This window comes from Mixophyes fleayi, chromosome 1 (assembly GCF_038048845.1).
Source record: "Mixophyes fleayi isolate aMixFle1 chromosome 1, aMixFle1.hap1, whole genome shotgun sequence".
NCBI classification, from domain to species: domain Eukaryota; kingdom Metazoa; phylum Chordata; class Amphibia; order Anura; family Limnodynastidae; genus Mixophyes; species Mixophyes fleayi.
The window spans coordinates 92,906,985-92,930,312 of record NC_134402.1 but is presented as its reverse complement, the minus strand read 5'-3'; the positions used below and the strand labels follow the sequence as shown (position 1 = coordinate 92,930,312).

At 37.0% G+C, this 23,328-nt stretch overlaps 1 protein-coding gene across 1 annotated transcript in view; it reads right to left on the bottom strand.

Moving 5' to 3' along the window:
• Positions 1 to 21,857, bottom strand: part of NAF1 (nuclear assembly factor 1 ribonucleoprotein) — a 45,330-nt gene extending 23,473 nt beyond the window's left edge. The window contains exons 1-5 of the mRNA XM_075198050.1: positions 21,728 to 21,857; positions 19,912 to 20,410; positions 15,583 to 15,718; positions 5,163 to 5,256; positions 3,154 to 3,236 (exon numbers count right to left, since the gene is read on the bottom strand). Coding sequence (XP_075054151.1) covers positions 3,154 to 3,236; positions 5,163 to 5,256; positions 15,583 to 15,718; positions 19,912 to 20,399 — 801 coding nt within the window. The 5' untranslated portion in view covers positions 20,400 to 20,410; positions 21,728 to 21,857. The remainder of the gene's footprint in view (positions 1 to 3,153; positions 3,237 to 5,162; positions 5,257 to 15,582; positions 15,719 to 19,911; positions 20,411 to 21,727) is intronic.
• Between the last annotated feature and the right edge of the window lie 1,471 nt (positions 21,858 to 23,328).

Genomic DNA, 23,328 nt, shown 5'->3' with positions numbered 1-23,328 from the left:
TTGAAAAATTAAACTTTCCTTATTAAATACAAATATTCACATTTTAGTTTTTTCAGCTGAATGACTTGTGCTGCCCATATATTTTAATTAACTCTTACAGAAAAAAATATAAGGTGCTATATATTCTCAGTAAATATAAGGTGGTATATATTCTCAGTAAATATAAGGTGGTATATATTCTCAGTAAATATAAGGTGGTATATATTCTCAGTAAATATAGGGTGGTATATATTCTCAGTAAATATAAGGTGGTATATATTCTCAGTAAATATAAGGTGGTATATATTCTCAGTAAATATAAGGTGGTATATAATCTCAGTAAATATAAGGTGGTATATATTCTCAGTAAATATAAGGTGGTATATATTCTCAGTAAATATAGGGTGGTATATATTCTCAGTAAATATAAGGTGGTATATATTCTCAGTAAATATAAGGTGGTATATATTCTCAGTAAATATAAGGTGGTATATATTCTCAGTAAATATAAGGTGGTATATATTCTCAGTAAATATAAGGTGGTATATATTCTCAGTAAATATAGGGTGGTATATATTCTCAGTAAATATAGGGTGGTATATATTCTCAGTAAATAACTCCCAGCTAAGTATTTTTTTTAAAAAAAAACAAACAAACAATGAAACAAAAATCTTTACTTATATTTGCTTACTTTAACTACAATGATAGTGGTCAGTGTAGTTTGGACTATAAGGAATATGTTGAGTCACAGTAAACAATTCTTTGCGTATTAATATAATGTAAAAGCCGCAAACTGAAAACATTGCGTTACAAAAGTTTTTTAAATATTACATGAAAAAGAAGCTGATAAAACCAATGACAAATCTCCTCGAGAGCCCTTAAACCATTAATATTTCAAAGGAACTGTTCCTGCACTTGCAAAATTGAACACATTTCCAGAAATCATAAGGGATTACTACTAGATTTAGAACTGCTGCAAAAGTCATAGCCTGTTAGCTGAGGATAGGATGACTGCAGTAAATAAATCAGCCTTTCCCTAGTCTATGCTTAGTGTAAGAGAAGACTACTTTATTATCTTGTCTGCTCTCCATATAAACATGTGAGGTTACCATTTTTTAAATAAAGTAATTTTCTAAAGAACGCAAGCATAATTAAAACACGCTCTAGAAATATATAAGGTCATGATATTTTCCCTGATTAATGATCTCTACTTGTTTGTAGTAAGACTTCCATGTACTGTTTAAACTTTGTGCTGTGTAATATAAACACAAGGATTGTGTTAACTGTAGAAGTGTATTATTTCTTATACAAGAGTTTCTCTTTTCAAGATAAAAAAACCCCAAAACCTTCTAAATCCAGCCCGCAGAGGCTGATCCTACAGCAACAGAATTGATCTCCAATTTTACCAGACACCTGGGTGGCCAAAACTGAATGATACGCGCCCCTACTCGCCCACTACGTTCCGTCAATGACCATCCCTCTCATCACCTATAACCACTTCACACTCCACCCTTTAGGACTTTGCCAGAACATTTGGAACCCCCTTTCACACTTGCTTACCCATACTAAGACAATTCCCTACTTACCTCTACCGTCTCCGTTTGCTACCCTAATTCTCTGAAATGTGAATTCTCACAAGTTTGGCCCTCTCTACCTCTTATCTCCTCGAACTTTTTGTAAAGTTTCCTTTGTTCTAGTTGTGTCTTCTTATGTAGTTGCTTTCTCTATAGACTCTTGTGTTGATTTTTACTGGATTATTTTGTTTCTCTTGTCCCTTACCTATCTATTTTTTTTTCTGTTTATTTTTGTAGATTGTGCGTCGATGTGGATTCGGTGGCGCCATATAAATAAAGATGTCGACGACAAGAAATGGTGTCAACTGAGCGTATTAGTGTGGATGGAAGAGAATTGCAAGCATAGTATTATGAGAGAGATTGTATGACTGTCATAAAGAAGTTAAATGCTCAGATACCGATGAAGCATTGGTCATTTATTGCAACAGAGTGTGCGATCAACAAGAGATAGCACACTGTACACACACAGCAATGCAAAATATTTATAATTCTCCACACATCTCTGCTTAGTAACCATATAAGGGACACACAATCCACTGTTCAACGTAATATAGTTGAAGGGAAGTTTGCAGTTGTAAAACAGATCTCTGGTCTTTCCCTCAGAGTTATATTACACAAAGACAGCAGAAGAGCAGATTGTAAGACTGTCACAAATATTAACCCTTAAGTAGCTTTCTCAACTGTATTTATAATATTTGATTTTGACACGATTATTTTCAGGAATCAGCCACAACCCCGGGCCATATATCAGGTATTGGGCTGATTGCCTGCAATATCGCATGTACGCCAGCATAAGACATACACAGCACATCACAGAATATTGCAGTGCTGTTTGAAGAGCACCAGGTGCAGACACACTATGGAAGTAGTAATTTTGTGACTGAACCAATATTTATGAAAATGCAGTCTATAAATTAATAAGTAATAGTGAGAGCGCACTTCATATCCAAATGTCATTAGGCACTGAATCCTGGTGAATGGATAGGGCAGTGTTTTCATGTCTATTGGCACAGCCAACAAAAATTACTGCTACCACTTTAAAGCAGACACAAATAGTAAATAAGCATGTTCTACAAGGAACTGTTCACACTGCAAACATCTCTAAAAGTATTTCCAGATTTGTAATTGAATCTCTATATCAAGAGGGAAAACAGATCTACTTTTTTTTTTGCTTTAAATTTACAAAGAAAAAGACTTGCATGATCTTAGGCTAGAACACCATTAGTGCCACGTTCTGCAACTTGTCCAAATGTCTGAAATTGCTGCTGCCCTGTGGAATTTGCTACACCTGGTAATGACTAGTACACTTTACTCACACATGTGGAGCATACTACAAAGAGCATTACATGTTGCTGATCCTTAAGCTGAACTGTGGTTATTGTGTAGATTACATGTAGCAGTGTCTTGTATCTTGCACATTCTTGATCAAGCAAAACCGATTGGCTGTTATGGGTTATAATCTATTAAATAATCTAAGGTGCGTATGTGTTAAAGGGCCACATTCACACACAACAACAAACTATCTAAAGCAAAAGAATGCTAGGATCAAAACGAGCCTTCTACACACTGTCACCATTATATATAGCAGCATTTAACATACCTTCCCAGCAGCACATCGATCCTCCTTAAAAACAACACTGTCCTCATTTAGCGGGGGAATATCATGCAATGATTCAATAATTACTGGGGGGAAAAAACAAATATTAAGAAGCAAGCTACATGAACAAGGAGTAACATGTTCTATATGAATTGTTATATCAATTGTACAAGTTTAAAATATCAGATGACAGCATTTATTAACTTGACTACTAATAGTTATTGCCATTTGCGCAAAGTTACCAAATAATCCACATTGTTTTCTTTTACCATTTCTTTGGATTGGATTTTTTACATAAATCTTACAGTGTAATGTACACACATCTTCTGGTATGAAAGAAGCCAAAATCAATAAAGAAATTAGTAGTACAGTATATATCAAAAGATAATTGTAAAAAATAAACAACAAAAGAGATGTAAAATGTTAAAGCTAAAAGCTATGTTTTCAGAAACTTTAATTAAAAATACACGGTTTCCTCACAAAAAATAAACCAAAACAATAAATATACTATCTTTAGATAATGGGTTTGAACTGTAATAAGAATAACTTTTAAACAGATATGTGAAGCTTCACACACCCTACACTACCTACCCATATAATTCCAGTCACCCAATGTAATTACAGCTTACAGCTACCGTAAATGTAGAGCAACAAGACTCATCTAATGGAATACAAGCTACTGTAACCATAATCAGGCCAAGTAAGAAACAGAGAGCATGCAATGAAACAGACCAAGTGTATTGTAGACTGTTCAGCATAAAATAAGTTCACTATTAGTGCAAATGTGTACATTAAGCTTGACATCAGCCAACGCTGAGGCATCAACGTAATCTATAATTATTACACGTAGCTGACAATTAAATTATATTTAGAAGTTGTTTTCATTTAAAAGCTTACATAGAACTATGGCTCTGTGGCCAGCCATTGTTTTAGTAATTAGCGGTAATTAATGGTTGGGGGGAGTGATTTAAGACATGTGTGGGAGTTCTAAAGTGTTTACAAGCTCCATCCAACATGAGCTTAAAAACAGTTTGCTTCTGAAGAGTGGCAGTGAAAGTTCACCCAGGAAGACTCAACTGTGTGTGCACATCCTTGCTACAAAAAAACAAAACCAATTCCTAGGGTTTAAGAAATGTTGCATAACAATTTATCATCCAGGTATTCAAAAAAGAAAGTTTTGTTGGTACAAATCCAATTTGGAAAATCAAACACAGAGTTTTTGGTCACCAAACATAATTACGGTAGTTAGAAAACACTTTTTTTTTTTCAGTCAGTTCCATGATATAAACTTAATGTGTCATGGGTCTTATAATCAAACAACATATCCAGTAAGTTGTGCTGTTATTTACAGATGCATGCACTACAATAATTGAAATAGAGGTCAAATCCCTATTCTGTTAAGGGGATATTCTCTGCAATAAGCCGCTGTTATTTATATGGCATGCGATCAATTATCAAGATTTAAGGAGTTTTTCTGGATTTTGGGGCGATTTGCCTAAAATGACCTGCGCCTTTTCCCCAAGCTATGCCTGGCACCACCATCTCATTGTTTAGCAAGCACCATAAGAGGGATGCACTTGGTGATCGAGCCTGCATGTAAAATAATTAAGCAGCAGCATTTCATCTGTCTTCTCATTGTCATAACTTTCTAAATGAGCTTTCAAATAAAAGATTCCATATCTGTATTATCTTCACACTCTGGGATTGAGGCTTTACTGAGGGCTGAACAGATAACGGATTAATGATTGGAAATTTTCCCGAAGTCCAATCCTTCAGATTTCTTGTCATTTTAAAGTTATGCTTTTGGGTAAGCATCCACAGCTGACAGTGCACTGCACCATCCCTGAGAACAAGCCAGGAAGTAATTGGGAGCTTCACTGACATTTTAAAAGCGGGCAATGAATACATCTTACAGTGTGTATTAGAGAAGTAGTGTTGGCTTACTTTATTTTAGGGTTTCATATACAGCTAATCAAACATACAATAAAAAAAAATAAAAAATGATATCATACCTAGCTGCTCAATGACGCTAGAGACTGTGCCAAATGGCTTTAATACAACATCATCTGGTAGACTAATGGATAATTCTTGAACAGCAGGTAGCTCCTAAAGAAAATATATAAACAAAACACATATATCATTGTACTAATATATATATATATATATATTTATGACTAATTATATTCATAGGCAACATATACATTGCATTATTTATATACACACATGGTATTATATATACATATTTAAGAAATCAAATGAATCTTAGGAGTTGCAGTAAACCAGTGTTCCCACAACCACAAATGTCTGATGCCAGCCATAGGAAGTTTATTTTAGTGGCTAAAGATACTGCAACCAGATATGCAGATCCACACTAATATACCCACAAGGAATAGAAACCAGTAATATTGGATATCTCAGACCTTTCTTTCAGATAATTCTCAACTAAAAAGGTAGAAATTGTAAAGGTCAAATTCTTATTTGCAGCATGTATAAGAACATAAGTCTGAAGGATTTAACACTTCATAATTGTGTTAATGTTAGAAAATGTCATGAAATCTTCTATTTGGAGTATTAACATAATTTACTTAAACACTCCCTGTGCTCCATTTTACTAGAAGTGCATAAAGACCCCTAATCAGATTGATCAGTCAGACAAATTCTTTGGTTGTTTTGAACAAAATTTGTAAGACATCGCAGCCTGCTCCTAGAATCATGGTTGCAAAAAACATTAAAAATTAAATATAAATTGTGTATGTTCAAAAGAATATAACTGGCAGTTTTGAAAAATTCGTGCTTGGAGTTTGCATCATATGCTTTTGGAACAGATATTAGAGGTATCACTTGATAGACCAGACATCGATAAATTATTTATTTTTTTAAACTCAAGAGATCTTCAACAAAATGTTTATATGTATTACTAACATTACTACATTTTAAAGACTGTGCAGAAACATTGTTTATGTTCTTGTAAAAAAATATTTAGGGTTGTGTTTTACATAAAACAGCTCTGCGTATGCCCTGAGCTAGACCATACGCCGGTGAACGCAGCAACGTCCAATTTATCATTGAATGCAAAGGACACTTACAACGCCCGATTCAAGCTTTGGGCATCTCAAAAGGTACATGTTTTACTGTCGTATCATAAGCACCAGTTACAGGTCAGTTGTAAGTGCAGTGTGATAGTGATGATGGATGTGTGTATGCATGCTATAACATGTGTTTGCAATCAGAACCAACTGTCAAAATGCATTTTATGAATAGTAGACATCAAGAAAAAATGTATTTCATTAAAAAAAAAAGTTTATTTTTTCATTAATGACTACATTATTAACAGATGAAGATACGATATTGGCTATTTTCTCTCTTTATATAATTGGAGGCCAATAAACACCTTGTAAAGACCTGTAATGGATTTCTTTCCTTGTAGTCTTTTCAAAATGAAGTGCTGCTTGTTGGAGACTAAACAAGTATATATTTATCTAAAACAGTACCTAGACTTAATTAAATGGTGTAGAGTTCTAGGATGTCTTCAAGTTAGCATTATGTGCATTACAGCAAGTTATTGCACTTGTAATATATAAGTAAATCAATTGTCCTTGTATAATATGCAGTCTTTTCTTTCTATGCATTAGATCTTGAAGGAATGCATATTTTTTTTTTATTGTATTGCATGCTGTGACTTTGAATATACATTTTAAGTGACATTCAATTTAGCCACTGGGTAACAGCATGCTATTTTTATAACAATCTGCATAAGGCCTTAAGGCAAAATGTGAATAATCCTGTTTCTGCTCTATTTTAAATTGCTGCTGAGGAAATTGCTATTTTGATGTGCTAGAAAAACTGTTTTAAGCCCCTCTGTGCCTCACAATAGTATGGGATATCTGAATGCAACGCACGCATTTTAACTTGAATACATTTTGTAAGAATATAAAGTGTGCTGTGAGTAGACAGATTCATTAAAAGGCACTCAAAACAAACATAAATTGCTTCTTCTTTTTTTTTTTTTTTTAAACGCACAGAATTCGAGCATACGCAAGTCCTTATTCAACTATGAGCAGATCTGAAGAAACGTCTCTTGTTGAGTATAGATCTAAGTATTCTCTGCTGCTCTAACAGACAAATACACTGCAGGATACAACCAATACATATGTGGAATATAAAGTCCCAGCAGACAGCACAGAAAAAAAGATGGTTGAATGGATAAGATCTTGGCTGCAGGATGGAAAACAAAGTTGGAAATGAAGTGCATTCACATGAGGGAAAGGTTACTAGACGGGTATCCCAGAGTTCCGTACTTGGACCAGTGCCCTTTAGAATCTTTACTGATGACATTGCAAATGGTATTTTAGGAAAATAATGCCTTTTTGCAGATGACACAAAGATATGCAATAGGGTAGATACACCAGAAGGAATAAAACAAATGATTGATGATCTAGGTAGACTAGAGGAATGGTCAAGAACGTAGTAATGTCAAAAAATGCAAAATCATGCACTTGGGTCTCAAAAACCCAAAGGCTAAAAATAATATTAACGGCACTATATACATATTGGAGAATACTGAGAAGAAAAAGATCTAGGAGTCACTATTTCAGGTGACAAAGGCAGGTAAGCAATGTAACAAAGCAATGAGAAAGGCAAGTCAGAAGGTTGAAAAGGGAGAGGAATCGGTAACAGAAAGAAAGAAGTATTAATGTCACTGTACAGTCTCACCTAGAATACTGTGTCCAGTTCTGGAGGCCATATCTCCATAAGGAAATAAATACTTTAGAGACTGTACAAAGAAGGGTAACTAAAATGGTGCATGGCCTACAGTACAAAACTTACCCGGAAAGACTCAAAGATCTTAATATATGTAGCTTGGAGCAAAGAAGGGAAAGAGGGGACATAATAGAAACTTTCAAAATATATCAAGGGTTTGAACAAGGTACAGGAAGGAAACATTCTTCAAAGGAAGAGAAGTATTAGAACACAAGGACATGCACTGAAACTGGAGGGAAGAAGGTTCAGAGGAAATCTGAGGAAAAACTACTTCACAGAAAGGGTAGTGGATAAGTGAAATAGCCTCCCATCAGATGTGATAGAGGCTAATATAGTAGAGCAATTTAAACATGCTTGGGATAGACCTAAAATATATCCTTAAAAAAAAAAGAAGGATCAAATAGAGTTTGAGGTTACCATAGGAGCAAAAAAAATGTTCAGACTAGATGAACCAAGTTATTCTTATCTGCTGTCAAATTCTATGTTTCTACCCATATAAATGTACTTGAAAACAGCAGTAAAACATTCTGGGCATTCAGTCTCTGGGGAACCATCTGTATTTAACAAGAAAAGGAAATACTCTAATATAGTTAATTGTCCATTTAAAATCAAGAAGCGTGTTGAAATGTGAGTTCAACAGAAATATGAGAAGCTAAAAAGATCTAAAAGCACTACAGATATATAGATTTATCTACATGGACATCTATATGTACTTATAGCTACAAAACACAACAAAACAAAAACATTAGTATATCTGGATTGTTATTACTTGAAGTCTAAATAAAAAGGTACCTGTGTGCATAGACAATTAAGGGTGAGAAAGCAAAGCTTAAGATCTTAATTTTCCCCAAAAAAAAATCTTCACAGCAAAACTTCCACTTGACACCATCCAAAATGCACTTTACAAGCATGAAAATAGCGTCTAATGGAAATAGAACAGACTTTGCTTTCTAGTTCACAAAATGTAACTACACAGTAGTTGCAATGTCAGAAGCATGCAGAAAACTATTTACCATCATAAGTAGAACAAATGCAAACTAGTGCTTGCTCACAAGTGCACTCAGCATATAACTGTCTCATGAACCCAGCATTCAGACAGCGCTATACATTTTGCATAGAATGTGCCCTTGTGTCACATTGCAAAACATCATAAGCAGCTGACAATCAACCAGCTCATTCCATTAGATTTACTTCTAGCAAGTTTAACTACTTTCTATTTGTACTATAGAAGTGGATGAGGAGACAACACCTTCTAGGTCTTTTTTTATAGTAACTCCTAAGATTATTTATTTTATGATGAACTAGGACTAACTAAAATTCCACCATACCTCTCTAATTGGACATAGACATTAGGTTCTGCCAAAACTGTAGTGTGACTTCAATAGTAGTAAGGAAAGGCTGGCTGGTATATAAATTTCACAGTGAAAAGCAGAGGATTAGTCTAGACAAAATCCATTAATTAAAAATAAAAGAAAAGAAAGAACAAAAAAGTATACACTTGGTAGCCCTCACTAGAAAACTGATGAAGTGGCAAATGTTCCCTGATTAAGTTTCTATTTTTGTACTTGGGCAATAGGGCTTATATTGATGTTCTGTAATCTCTCAAGAAAAGAAAAGTAAAATGTAATGCTTTAAACAATTTAATTGGATAATTGGATAAATAATTAAAGGATAATAACTTAATTATGCACTCTATATAAATGCAACAATATGTAGACTTCAAAAATAAAAACGATTTTAGGGATTTCATTGCTTAAAACATGCAGCCATGAACAAAACTTTCCAATAAAATTAATATCAACTCTTAAAAAGGATGTGAATGTTTATTGTTTTATGTTTTGCAATGTAGACTAGAATTCTGTAATATATATTTTACAGCATTACATTTAACTTATTTGTACAGGTCTCCTCTTTCTCTGCAAGAGCCTTTCCAAACAGTCCGGTCTCTTGATCAATTCACTAAAGTACCCAGATTAAGGCTTACCACCACCATCAGCTAATCAATAATAAATGTGACAAGACATTGAAAATTCATCTGCATCACAGAATGCTCTGCTTTAAAGTGAATTCCACCTTTTTGCAATTCATATCCCAAGACTGATTAGATGATTTGCAAAATTCATTATTAAAAGGGCTCACCTATATTTTAATCTTTATTCATAGAGCACCAACATATTGCTCAGTGCTTCACAGAGAATGGTTTAATAATGACATTAGACCCCACTCCAATCTAAACTCTCTTTCACAGAAAATTAATTTTATCAGTAACCGATTAACCCACCAGTATGTTTTTGGAGTGTGGGAGGAAACTGGAGCACCTGAAGGAAACCCACCAAACATTGGGAGAACATACAAACTCCACACAGATAGTGCCCTGCTCATTATCCACTTTCAGAGGGAGACAGCAGGGACAATTGCCACCTACTTCATTAAGTACTGTTCATAGGCTACAAAAGTGAAGGGCCTTCAATATTCAGAGGACTACAATTATGGTCTTACACATGTCGTTATGAACCTTTAAATATATTGGGGCATATTCAATTAAGTGCAGACTGCCTGCAAAACGGGCACTCCGCGTTACAGCAAACACTGCGGATTTCCCTTACCCCATAGGGTTATGAAGGGAAATCTGCGATGCTGCAGTGCTGTATTATCATAGAAAACGCACAGTCGCGATGTTCATCAGAACATCGCAGCTAATTAAATATGCCCCATTGTGCTATTTTGCCAGTTTCCTTCTGTGCTCTATGATTATTATTATTAATTTTTATTTATAAGGCGCCACAAGGTGTCAGTAGCGCCGTACAGGGACAAACAAATTACAATACAATGGGAGACAGCACAGTACAGTAAACAGTAAGCACAGTAACTCAATAAGCTCAATGCACAGCTAGAGAGGGCGGGGAAGGGGGAGGGAGGATCCGCAAACGACAGGGCCCAAGAAGGAGGGCGCAGAAGACAGGGAGACACCCAGGGGGGAGGAGGAAGCGAGAGTGGACGTGGGGTGGAGGACCCTCGAGGAGGCGGGCTAAGTAGCTGGAGAGCAGAGTTAGAAGTTGTGGAAACAGGAGAGATGGCCCTGCTCAGAGGAGCGTACAATATAAGGGGAGGGGTGGACAGACAGAGAGACGCAGGGTAGAGAACGGAGACAGAAGATAAGGTAGGAAGTTAAGTGGGAGACAGAAAGGCTTTAAGAAAAAGGTGAGTTTTTAAGGCCCGTTTGAAACTGGACAGATTAGGGGAAGTTCTGATGGAGGGAGGGAGCTTGTTCCAGTGGAGGGGGGCAGCGCGGGCGAAGTCTTGGATACGCGCATGGGAGGAGGTTATAAAGGGGCAAGAGAGGCGACGGTCAGAGGCAGAACAGAGAGGGCAGGATGGAGCATGAATAGAGAGGAGGGCGGAGATGTAGGGCGCAGTGGAGTTGGCAAGGGCCTTGTAGGTGAGTGTGAGGAGCTTAAAGAGGATTCTGAAGGGGAATGGGAGCCAGTGAAGGGCTAGGTAGAGGGGGGAGACAGAAGAGGAGCGGCGAGAAAGGAAAATAAGCCTAGCGGCAGCGTTAAGAACAGATCGAAGGGGAGCGAGATGAGAGCGGGGGAGGCCAGTGAGGAGGAGGTTGCAGTAGTCCAGGCGGGAGATGATCAGAGAGTGGATAAGGTATTTGGTTATGATTATATCCGTTACAAAAACCACGTCTTAACAACTCTGCCTAATGAAATACACGGCTGAAAGCACAAAAAGAAGCCAGAAATAAAAACAATGATTACAATAAAATAAGTCAATAAAGTAGTTAAATGAAGTGGACAGCCCCTTTAATTTTTACATTTATATTGAGAATCCATTTCATGTAAACCTATTGAACCACAAAACTAATACAACTATTTACTCTGCTTTTAAAAAATAAATAGATATCTATCTATCCCTGTCAAGGAGGACTTAAGATATTCTCTTAAGACTTTTATAGACAAAATTATGAAAAAACATGTGTCAGCATTACTATTCATTATTGCTGAATTAGTCTATAACAAATACATTTTTCCCACAGTTTGTGCCTACAAAATTACTGAAAAACTCAGAGCACAATGAAGCAAAAGTTGACCCTTGGGTATGTTTTTCTTTCATGCCCCATAATAGGCACTCTAAAAATGAAGGACATTTCTTTTATCTAATTTTTTTTCTTGAAATGTGGAGGTGCATATTGTGGAGCCCTGAACAGACATCAAGTCTAGGAATAAAGACATAGGGGTATAAAACCGCACAAGGCAAAATAGTACAAGCACTTAATGATGTATAGTAAATATAATCCCGATTGGAGACAAGCCTAAATCGGGGAGTGCACCCAACACTGTATTGGTAAGTATAGTATACAAACAAAAGGGAGGAGGGAGATGGGGAAAGACAGTGTAAGTTGAGGCACTCCTGGAGTGCTCGATAAAAAAATAACCTTTATTGAGATTGATTAAAAAGAAAAGTATTGAGCGAAATAATTAAAAGAAAGATAAAAACTCGTGATATGTGGTTAAAATGCAAAAGAGAGAATTTTGCAAAGTCCCACTTAAATCCTCCTTCTCATATAAGTACACGCTTAATTAGCGCTATATAATTGCGTCTGCAATGTTTTGGGTTGGTGTATTATATAGCCATCCTAAGTAGTATGAAGAAGCAGACAATAACTAGTGTCAGTTAAGGAAAATCCACAAATGCTAATGGTTCATACATATGATCCACTAGAAGAATATACTGCAAGGATACTAATATCGTAGTATTGCCAAATTAGATCAATAAAATGCAGCATAATACAATTTATAAAGTCCCGTTAGTAAATGAAAACATGGATTTAATATGTCCGTAAATGACAGCCATAGAGTCTAATTCAAGGTTTAAATAAGCAAATGATAAACAAAAAGGTTGTAAGACCCTATAGCAAAGGCACCAAAGATCGGTAGGACTAATTTCCAAGAATCGCGGGATTATGTGAAAATACCGTGCCTCAAATAAAACTGGGGAGCGATTCTTGGTAGGTGCTAAAGAGCTGGAGGATGAGCGAGAGTAAAATGCCAACGCGCGTTTCGCTCCGTGGCTTTGTCAAGGCGAACTGATCCAAAGAAATGACAGCTGTTAAATACTCTCACAAAGAGGTGTGGTTAAAAATTAAGGAACTAATCAGAGAGCATCCCGTCATAATAGGTGTGTGCATTATCAATCTGACCCCTCGTGTTTTTAACTGACAATAAAGATAGCCTATCTGAGCCAATGTTAATCAGATACAGGTACTCTATTGGTTGGCAGCAAAAAGTGTTGCTGGAATCGCTATTCTATCCTATTTGTTATCCATGATGTTTTGAAAGGATAATTAATTCATATTGTTAAGTAGAAGAGACCAATATAACGATTTAACAACAGTATATGCCTGTTGCATTCTATTTTGAGTTCATTATGATTATACACCACTAGGTAAGTATATATAGTGTAACGCTATCATTATAGAAAAACAAGAACTGTTATTCTAAGCATTACTACCAATAATAATATATCGTAATTGCTGTAGATGATATCAGTTAAGTAACTGTATTAAGAGTGATAAAATATATGTCGTCAAATGAGGAGTTAAAGTATAATTTATTTACCTATAAGCTTCCCTCCTGTGTAAGGAATATTATTTAAGAGCTTTTGATAATATATACTGATCCACATGATATTCACATATTATTTGAGTGACTGTGGAAAAATATATATGATCAGTATTGAAATTGGTCAGTATTAAATTAATTAATATTTTATCTCCAGATGATTTTTAATAGGTGGATGGTAAAAACGTTCCTTCTACATAAGTAATTTTTAATGAAATATAATAATTATCCTTCGGGACTATAAGATACAGTAGTCTACATAATGTTCGAATGAAACAATATTAATGTATAGTATTTTATTATAATTAGTATAAACCCCAAGAGGGTATTTAAATAAAGCTATATATACCTGAGGTGCAGGGGTCGGCAACCCCCGGCACGCGGACCACTTCTGTCTGGCATGCCGGCACTGAAGCTGCTTCAGTAAAGCAGCCGACGACAGCCAAAATGGAGCTTCAGCGCATGAGCTCCATTTCGGCCGTCCCCACAGGTAAGAGAGCAAATTAAAGGGGCACATCTAATTGGCACGCTATGAATTGGGGGGGTGCGGGCAACTACATGGCACGCTTTGAATTGGGGGGGTGCGGGCAACTACATGGCACGCTATGAATAGGGGGGGGTGCGGGCAACTACATGGCACGCTATGAATAGGGGGAGTGCGGGCAACTACATGGCGCGCTATGAATAGCGGGGGTGCGGGCAACTACATGGCGCGCTATGAATAGGGGGGGTGCGGGCAACTACATGGCGCGCTATGAATAGGGGGGGTGCGGGCAACTACATGGCACGCTATGAATAGGGGGGGTGCGGGCAACTACATGGCACGCTATGAATAGGGGGGGTGCGGGCAACTACATGGCACGCTATGAATAGGGGGGGTGCGGGCAACTACATGGCACGCTATGAATAGGGGGGGTGCGGGCAACTACATGGCACGCTATGAATAGGGGGGGTGCGGGCAACTACATGGCACGCTATGAATAGGGGGGGTGCGGGCAACTACATGGCACGCTATGAATAGGGGGGGTGCGGGCAACTACATGGCACGCTATGAATAGGGGGGGTGCGGGCAACTACATGGCACGCTATGAATAGGGGGGGTGCGGGCAACTACATGGCACGCTATGAATAGGGGGGGTGCGGGCAACTACATGGCACGCTATGAATAGGGGGGGTGCGGGCAACTACATGGCACGCTATGAATAGGGGGGGTGCGGGCAACTACATGGCACGCTATGAATAGGGGGGGTGCGGGCAACTACATGGCACGCTATGAATAGGGGGGGTGCGGGCAACTACATGGCACGCTATGAATAGGGGGGGTGCGGGCAACTACATGGCACGCTATGAATAGGGGGGGTGCGGGCAACTACATGGCACGCTATGAATAGGGGGGTGCGGGCAACTACATGGCACGCTATGAATAGGGGGGGTGCGGGCAACTACATGGCACGCTATGAATAGGGGGGTGCGGGCAACTACATGGCACGCTATGAATAGGGGGGTGCGGGCAACTACATGGCACGCTATGAATAGGGGGGTGCGGGCAACTACATGGCACGCTATGAATAGGGGGGTGCGGGCAACTACATGGCACGCTATGAATAGGGGGGTGCGGGCAACTACATGGCACGCTATGAATAAGGGAGGGCCGCAACTACATGGCACGCTATGAATAAGGGAGGGCCGCAACTACATGGCACGCTATGAATAAGGGAGGGCCGCAACTACATGGCACGCTATGAATAAGGGAGGGCCGCAACTACATGGCACGCTATGAATAAGGGAGGGCCGCAACAGTGGCACGCTATGAATAAGGGAGGGGGGGGCAACTGTGGCATACAATAAATTGGGGACACAACTATATGGCATGTATGGCATAACATAAACGTTTCATACACATACACGCGCCCAACTTGCACACCTGGGCTTGACTAGATTTGAGCCGGCACACTGATAGATAAAGGTTGCCAACCCCTACTTTAGTGGCTTGTCAAGTAGGATATGATGCTTATAAAAAAAAAAAAAAGGTTAATTTACTCACTTCTACAAGAAGTTCCCCTCTAGTCTTCAAAGGCACATAATTGCTTTCCAGTTGTTCCTCTTCATCTATTTGGAGCACTGAAATCAGGGAAGAAGAGGAAGACGAGGTAGAGGATGACGAATCAGAATCAGTTTCACTAAAAGACAGAAATGGACTGTTAAAATGGGAAAGAATAGTCTTACTATTAAAGCTTTTACTTGTGTTTACACACTTTAACACTAAAGATTTGTGAATTAATTAGTTAAAACTAGTTTCCCTGTATGACACTATGGAGGAGAATTTTTCATTTCCTTTTTTTGGGATGTACATGCTGTGTGTATGCACTTTCCTTGGGTTTCACAGAGCAAATTAAAAATGCATAAGTATTTCTATTAATAATTGTTAGTGCATTCTAACAGTTTTTCTAACACAGATATCTGCTTATGTGATAAATGTACATTAAGGCTTCTGTTAAAAAGGGACTGCACTTGTATGCTTATTAAAAAGTTTGCCTTTTGAACAGTTTCATAAAAAGGTAGGTCAAAATGTGAAAAAAAGCCAATTATGTACATAACCTGTGTAGGTTAGTAAGATGCATAAACTTAGATTTATGAATACACTGCACTTAAGCTCACAACCATGGCAGGATAAATTCCAGGGGCAAGGTAATTTGCATAATTCTATTGAAGGCAATGGATGTGTATCATCCTTGGCTCATTTAAAAGCATCTGCTAGCTCCAAAATTTGCACTATACTAAAACACTGTATTGGGCAAGTAAATGTACCCTGAAAATGACATCACAGTATAATATGTCTGCCTTGCAATGCTGGCGTCATGATTTCCATTCTTACCAGGCCAATAACTGAATGGAGTTTGTATGTTCTCCTCATGTTTGTGTGTGTTACCTTTGGGTGCTCAGTCCAAAAACATACAGGTAGGTTTCATTTGCTTCTGAAGAAAATGGTTCTACAGTGTGTATGTTTGTGTGGTCGAGAATTTAGATTGTAAGCTGCACTGGGGCAGGGACTGACGAGAATATTTAATCATTTTCTGTGAAGTGCTGCACAACATGTTGGCGCTATATAAAAGATAATAAAATAATGCCTCATAAAAATATATTTGTGACACGATCTACATTCATCTTGATATAAAATCGTACTTAGACTATTAAAAGAAAAGCTATGGCCCATAATATATTTTTTCTAGGAATAAGAGGCTCACATGGGAAGGAGGATTGCCTGCTGAGATGGGCAAGACACTGAATCATGGGAACCATTGACCACCAGTAAAGAAAAATAAAGCTTTATACAGTTCTAGCCAATGATGGCGAGCATATAAAAGAACAAGTGAAGTAAAAAAATATAGTAATTGTATTTTTTGTCAAATCAGCTTGGAAAATCATATGCTGGTTTCTATTTAGGCCTAAACGTTTGTACAATATTCAGTGCATCCCACTTAAAGTAAATAGAGCATAATGAAATGCAAGCTACGCTCAGTTCTGGTTGTTACGGGTTCATCTGAAAAGAAAGTCTCTTATGAGACTTAACATCAGAATACAACAGTGCTGGTTTCTAGTTTCAATGTACTAGCACTTTCACCAGCAAAACTCATCTGGTCTTTATAAAATTTAATTGAAAGCAAAACTGAGATGTTTTCCCTAAACTTTTATATATTTTGGGGGTGGTGTTTTTTTTTTTTTTTTTTTTTAAATATTATCCATTTTTCAACAAGGGCAAACCATGTTCTCTCTACATGTAACATTTATATAACGAACACCCTTCTCCTGTGTATGCATTGTGTGATTCATTTAACAGCTAAAGTAGAAAAAAAACAAAAAAAAACAAACCATGAACATTTCAAGAAACTAAAATACATACATTTTTCTATGCATTTATGCATAGTGTACCCAGTAGCACTTTTATTTATATCTTGGCACAATTAACAAAATCTGATCTTACTTAAGATGCATGGATACCTGCATTGTATCAGTTCTAGACTATACAGCTGCCAACATTTTTATTTTTTTTTATATATCTTCCATGCATGGACAACTGCAACTTGCCCTATTCTGCAGGCAATTGTCACTGTCTGGATATATATATATATATATATATATATATATATATATATATATATATATATACACATACATATATACACACACACCACAAAATGTTTTTGTTTTTTATTCCTGAAGTTAATATTTATCGGTGAAAGTTAATATTTATTGAGATTTTTTTTGTCAAGGAAATATGTCGTAAATGTGTAAGTATTGTTGGAAATGGTTTATATTAAAACGGAAATTGGGCAACAAGTATGATTTAATTTATTTCATGCTTTAGCAGAACACTTGAAGTGGTATGGTTCTCAATATTAAAAAAAAGGTTTTCCATCATCACCCGGCACCATGCTATATGGGGCCAATATACAAAATACAGCCAACCATAAGTGCTCAATGTTCACAAGGAATGAGTGACACAGTCAAGACATATCTATTGCATTGATGTTCTAATGGATGAACAACTGTCTGATTAATCTAAACATATTTAATGTGTACAAATTTTTTTAGAAATAATTGACTAGTTTATTGAAGTATTGCCAGTATTTAGTCAATCACAATGCACAACTGTGCATTGTGATTGAAAGAAAATATTTGACATCATGTTCTAGAAATCATGTCTTCAGAGATTGTTTAGTACATCCCACATACTGCGGGTGGCAACTGCTCGAGGATATAAATGTAGTCAGTGGCACAATTAATAAACTACTACATATTAGTCACATAAGATTTAAAATCATATCCATAACTTTTTTAGATATCAAACAGACATTCACACTAGATGGAGAATTTAATATTTCAATATGCAAGCCGATCCTTCAAATTTAAAGAAAAAATATCTTTATTTAGTTTAATCAATCACATTTGTTTATCCGCTAGAATATAAGTTTCCTAAGTATTTTTTTTTATTGTTCCCAAGAAATGACCGACACATTCAGTGCTGTCCACTTATCTCTTAGTTGTTTTTGTTTAGTTGGAAGGTGGCAGCATCACATAGAAAAGTCGCTGCTCACTTTCTTTGAACGATGTAGTGCCACTAAATATAAAAGTTGTTGGACAGCACTTTCTTGTGCTGATGTTGCCATGGCTAATAACACGCAGTCGAACTCCAAGACGTCATGTCATACTTTTCAAATTTCTAAAGTGAACGCAAAAACCATACCATTAATCACCTCCGACAAAATCTCTCCTATAAAATACATTTGCAGTTATGTTCCTTCACCAAGTGGAACGTGTAGTATAACAAATATTTTGGATTGTTTGCTAAGGAGTTTTTTGTCTTAGAAACAGTGCCACACTTATTTACCCTCTCCTTTGAACCATGTGTCCCCTTGGTTCCCAATCATTAACCGATATCCCTGGTTGGACCAGTATTTACACGTATGACAAGTAGAGAGGATTCATGAATGGATAACTGAAGATATCCATAGGACTAACTTCTTTGGACAGGGGACGTGCTGTGAATATGGCACCAACCTGGATAGTCACAGTACCTGTACAGTCAACCAGGTAACACTTAAGCATTCTCCAGTCTGTACATTGCTCCAGTGACGAATACTCTTAACAAAATGCAGACGGCACAGGTCAACAGTATGTATTAAGTAACAAACAGGGTCTACTTCAGTGTTGGCTAACCTGTGACACTCTAGGTGTTGTGAAACTACAAGTCCCAGCATACCCTTCGAGCAATAATAATAATAATTCCAGAGGTTGTCTGGGACATTTACATGTCTTTTTAGTTGCTAGGTAACCAACACAAACGCAGAGCGTAAACCACACCTCCAGGTATCAAGTACCTGACATTGATCTTACTGCTGTGCTGATAATGATTACAATAAGTGTTCAATAATGAGCCATGCAGTGAACCACAAATGATGTAAGCCCAAACACAGCTGTCACAAAATATCCCTGCAATGTAGAATCACAGATTGGCTCCCATCTGCTCAACATTACTAGATGTAAATTCATTTGAGGACCACTACAACAAAAGAGCTGTCTAATCCTGTTGAATCTGTGCTTCTTCACTCTAACAGATAAATATGATATATTTTGCACACACAAAAAAAGACAATGAGAGCAATGGAACAAGTCACTTTTTAGCTAGCTCATTTTACATGTAATATGCATCATTAAGCGTTGAAATATGCTCAGTATTAAAAGACATTTTTATAGATTTATCAGATTTGACACATTTTGTGCACATATTTTTATTATCGAAATGTGCAGCGTCTCATTTCTGGACACATCTCGGAATAAATTAGTTGAACCCTTTAGATAAATGCTAACTTACCTGTCAGAAGATGATTCTCCTGAAGAACTTTCTTCAAGTTCATCAGCAGACAGAACCTCCTCTTGAACAGAAGACAGAGGGCATATGGTTTCTCCAACACTACCGTTTTGACCACCTACGGTATGGTTTTCAAAATGCAAGCCTCCCATTTTGTCAGCTACCTCCATTTCTTCTTTTGGCTGTAGATCACTTGGCTGAGACTGAACCATGACAATTGGTTCATCATTTTCAGAGATTTCAATTGCTGTGGAAAGCAACTGCATTCCAACATTATTATTTTTGATAGCTGTTATATTATGAATTGTACCAGCTTCGTCTTTAGCGCTACAATGTATGAAATTGTCATTGCATCCGGACAATGGGCATTCGTTAGAAGAGTTTGAATCTGTTACAGACATTTTTTCTTTGTGAAATAAGGAGAGGTTAACATTGTTTTGCAGAATACTGTCAGCCTCGTCAGCTATAGAGATTCCCTCTTGTCCCTCCATAATATTTTACACTACATAAAGGAAAAAAAAAAAAATCAAATAAATATAATATACACACTAGACTGGTATTACCCACAAATAAAATGTATGACATTTCAAACAAACAGTCTTATATATGCACCAAACTGCCAGGAGGAGGAGGAGGGAGGAGGGGTTGACAATGAGGATATCTACATAACAATCTGAAAGAAGATAGTAGTTGTAAAGGGAAAGTATACAAACATTACATGCATTGGATATTTTTCACCTGTTCTTAATTTGGACTAAATACAAACAGTTAGAATACTATAAAGTGGCTGGGTTACAAAAAACAAACATATTTACACCTTCAAAACATCAAATCAGAGAGTTTGTATTAAAGGAGACAAAATGAAACCATATTAAAAGCAAGCTTCAAAACAACGGAGTAATATTAACCTAAACTTTAAATCTTTTGTCAGCCCCCCCCACCCCCCAAATTATTAGCACATCCCCCAAATATATACTATGATTACCCTTACTCAAAAGATCTCTATATATTTATACCCACTGGTAGCCTGTGCAACCAAATAGTACACAATATTGTATAGAGACAAATATTATTGCTAGTGATTCACCATTATAGGAAAATGCTTTCAAATACACTATTGCAGCTTTCATTTGGACAGTACATAACATACTTTTGGCACAATACTGTGGACATGTACTACAAGAATAATAATTATAGCAACTGCTGCTCCAAAAAAGTAATAAAAAAGGTTGGATGACTAAATAAGCTATAACAAAGGAATCCTTCTAGTCATCAAGACATAACAAGGTCAGTAGCCAATAAAGTCACAGGCATGTCAATATTAAAAAAAACACATGTAGCAGCTAAATGTGGTCATTTTAAACAGCGGTGGGAAATGACAGCAAGGAGACAACCAGTGTTTCTCCAAGGCCACATTAGTCTCTAAACCTTTGTCTGCAATTTCTAATTAAGTGATCGGGAACGACAGACCAATCCTATAGTACAGTTGGTGATAATTGAGGTTATTTGACTAAGCAATAAGAGGACTGTAACAGTAAGAAGTTTATGGATTACGCACTGCAACAGATAATTAGTATAATATAGATCGAAAAGATATATGTGTAGTACAATAAATAATACTGAGGGGGTCATAGCCATAAGGCTGGTTAATATATTACAATAAATAATACCTATAATGACATCCGTGTGGATGGCATTAACACTCCAAGAAAAACCACCGGTAGTCTAAGCCATGTGGCTGAATATTACATTGCCAGAAATAATGCTGCGAGTCCTGTCCCTGTAGCTGGGTGTTATATGCCCGGTATATTATACTTACCACTTCTTGGATCAGCCTCGCATAACACTCGCAGAAAACTGTGGAACTATACGCGTGCACCCCACGCTGCTCAGCTTTGCGTTCCAAGCCTCATTCTGAGCTACACTTCTTCCCGCTTTGTGATTGGTTACCACTCTAACGCGACTCGTTTCCTTCTGCTGCTGCTGCCGTCTTGTAAATGACGTCACCTAAGCCTGTGCTACTACTTGCTGGCTGCTATTCACTTCATTTGACAATGTAAAACCAGCTGTACTTGTCATCATATCACACTATACGTATAATGTATATTGTTCTGTGTGCTTTCTGCATGTCTACTTAAGTGATGGAGGATTCAGCATTATGTTTTGTTATGTAATAAACTTTATTTTAATATGGACATATATGGCTTTGTTTGTAATCATATTGAAATAAGTATATTTATAAAGTCCATTAGGAAAAATGCAGACACAATTTATGAAAAATATACTTTATTATTTCTTCTATTGTTACTTTTATATACAATATTAAAGTTATTTCATCACTTACCAATAATCATTGTCCACTGCGATTTGTGTGGCTCCAACTCACAATGCAATTTAAAGAGACTGAATGCTGGTTCCAGAGAGCAATATATCATACTTGTCAACTCTCCCAGAATGTCCGGGAGACTCCCGAAATTCGGGTTGGTCTCACGGACTCCCTGGAGAGCTGGCAAATCTCCCGCATCCCGCAATTGCGGGGCTAAAATGATGTGATTCGAGTTGAATTGCGTCATTTTGCCCCCTGCAACAAAACAGCATATTTGACATGGGGGGGGGGCAAAATTATGCGATTCCCCGTGCCCCGCCCCCTCCCACCCTCTAGACATGCCCCTCTCCCGGATACAACTTGCCAAAGGTAGGCAATTATGCAATATATATACATTTGGTGTTACAGTAAATACAATACAGATGACTTGGCATGTTTCCATAGGTTCAGGCTCCAGGACAGTCCAGTATAGTGTAGTTCATAGGTCAGTTCAAACGACACCCTCCAAGGGTGGAGGTCAGCTTTAACATTACACACACACACACAATACCATTCTGATCATTTATTCCATATAATCCATATCTTGCATACGCAAGGTGCGATCCTTTATGCGATTGAACCGGATCACTAAGGATAAATAGGGGATTAGAATGACACCAAACATGATATGTTTCCTGTAAACTGAATCTCAGATCTCAATAAAGTGCTTCTAATATTATCATATTTAACTATAAATTCAATAACATTTGTTCAAAAACAACTGTGGGCTGGAACTATTAAAAAAATGAACTATGTACAAGTGAATGTGTAAGTGTATGTGTATGTGTGCGTTGTTTATCGTGCGATTGTGTCATAACACGTGGCGTACTGATCACAATCGCACGGTAAAACAATATTAGTCAATATAGTTTCTTTCATCCAATTATTTGACTTTGACAACAGAGACATTAAAAGAATGAAATAAAACATAAATATTACAAACATGGATTACAAATAGAATACAAATGATAGAATTTTCAAAATGTGGTTTTAACATTCTAAAAAAATGCTCATGTAAACGAGCCCTTGAAAGAAAAGCAGTTGATAGTGATTTA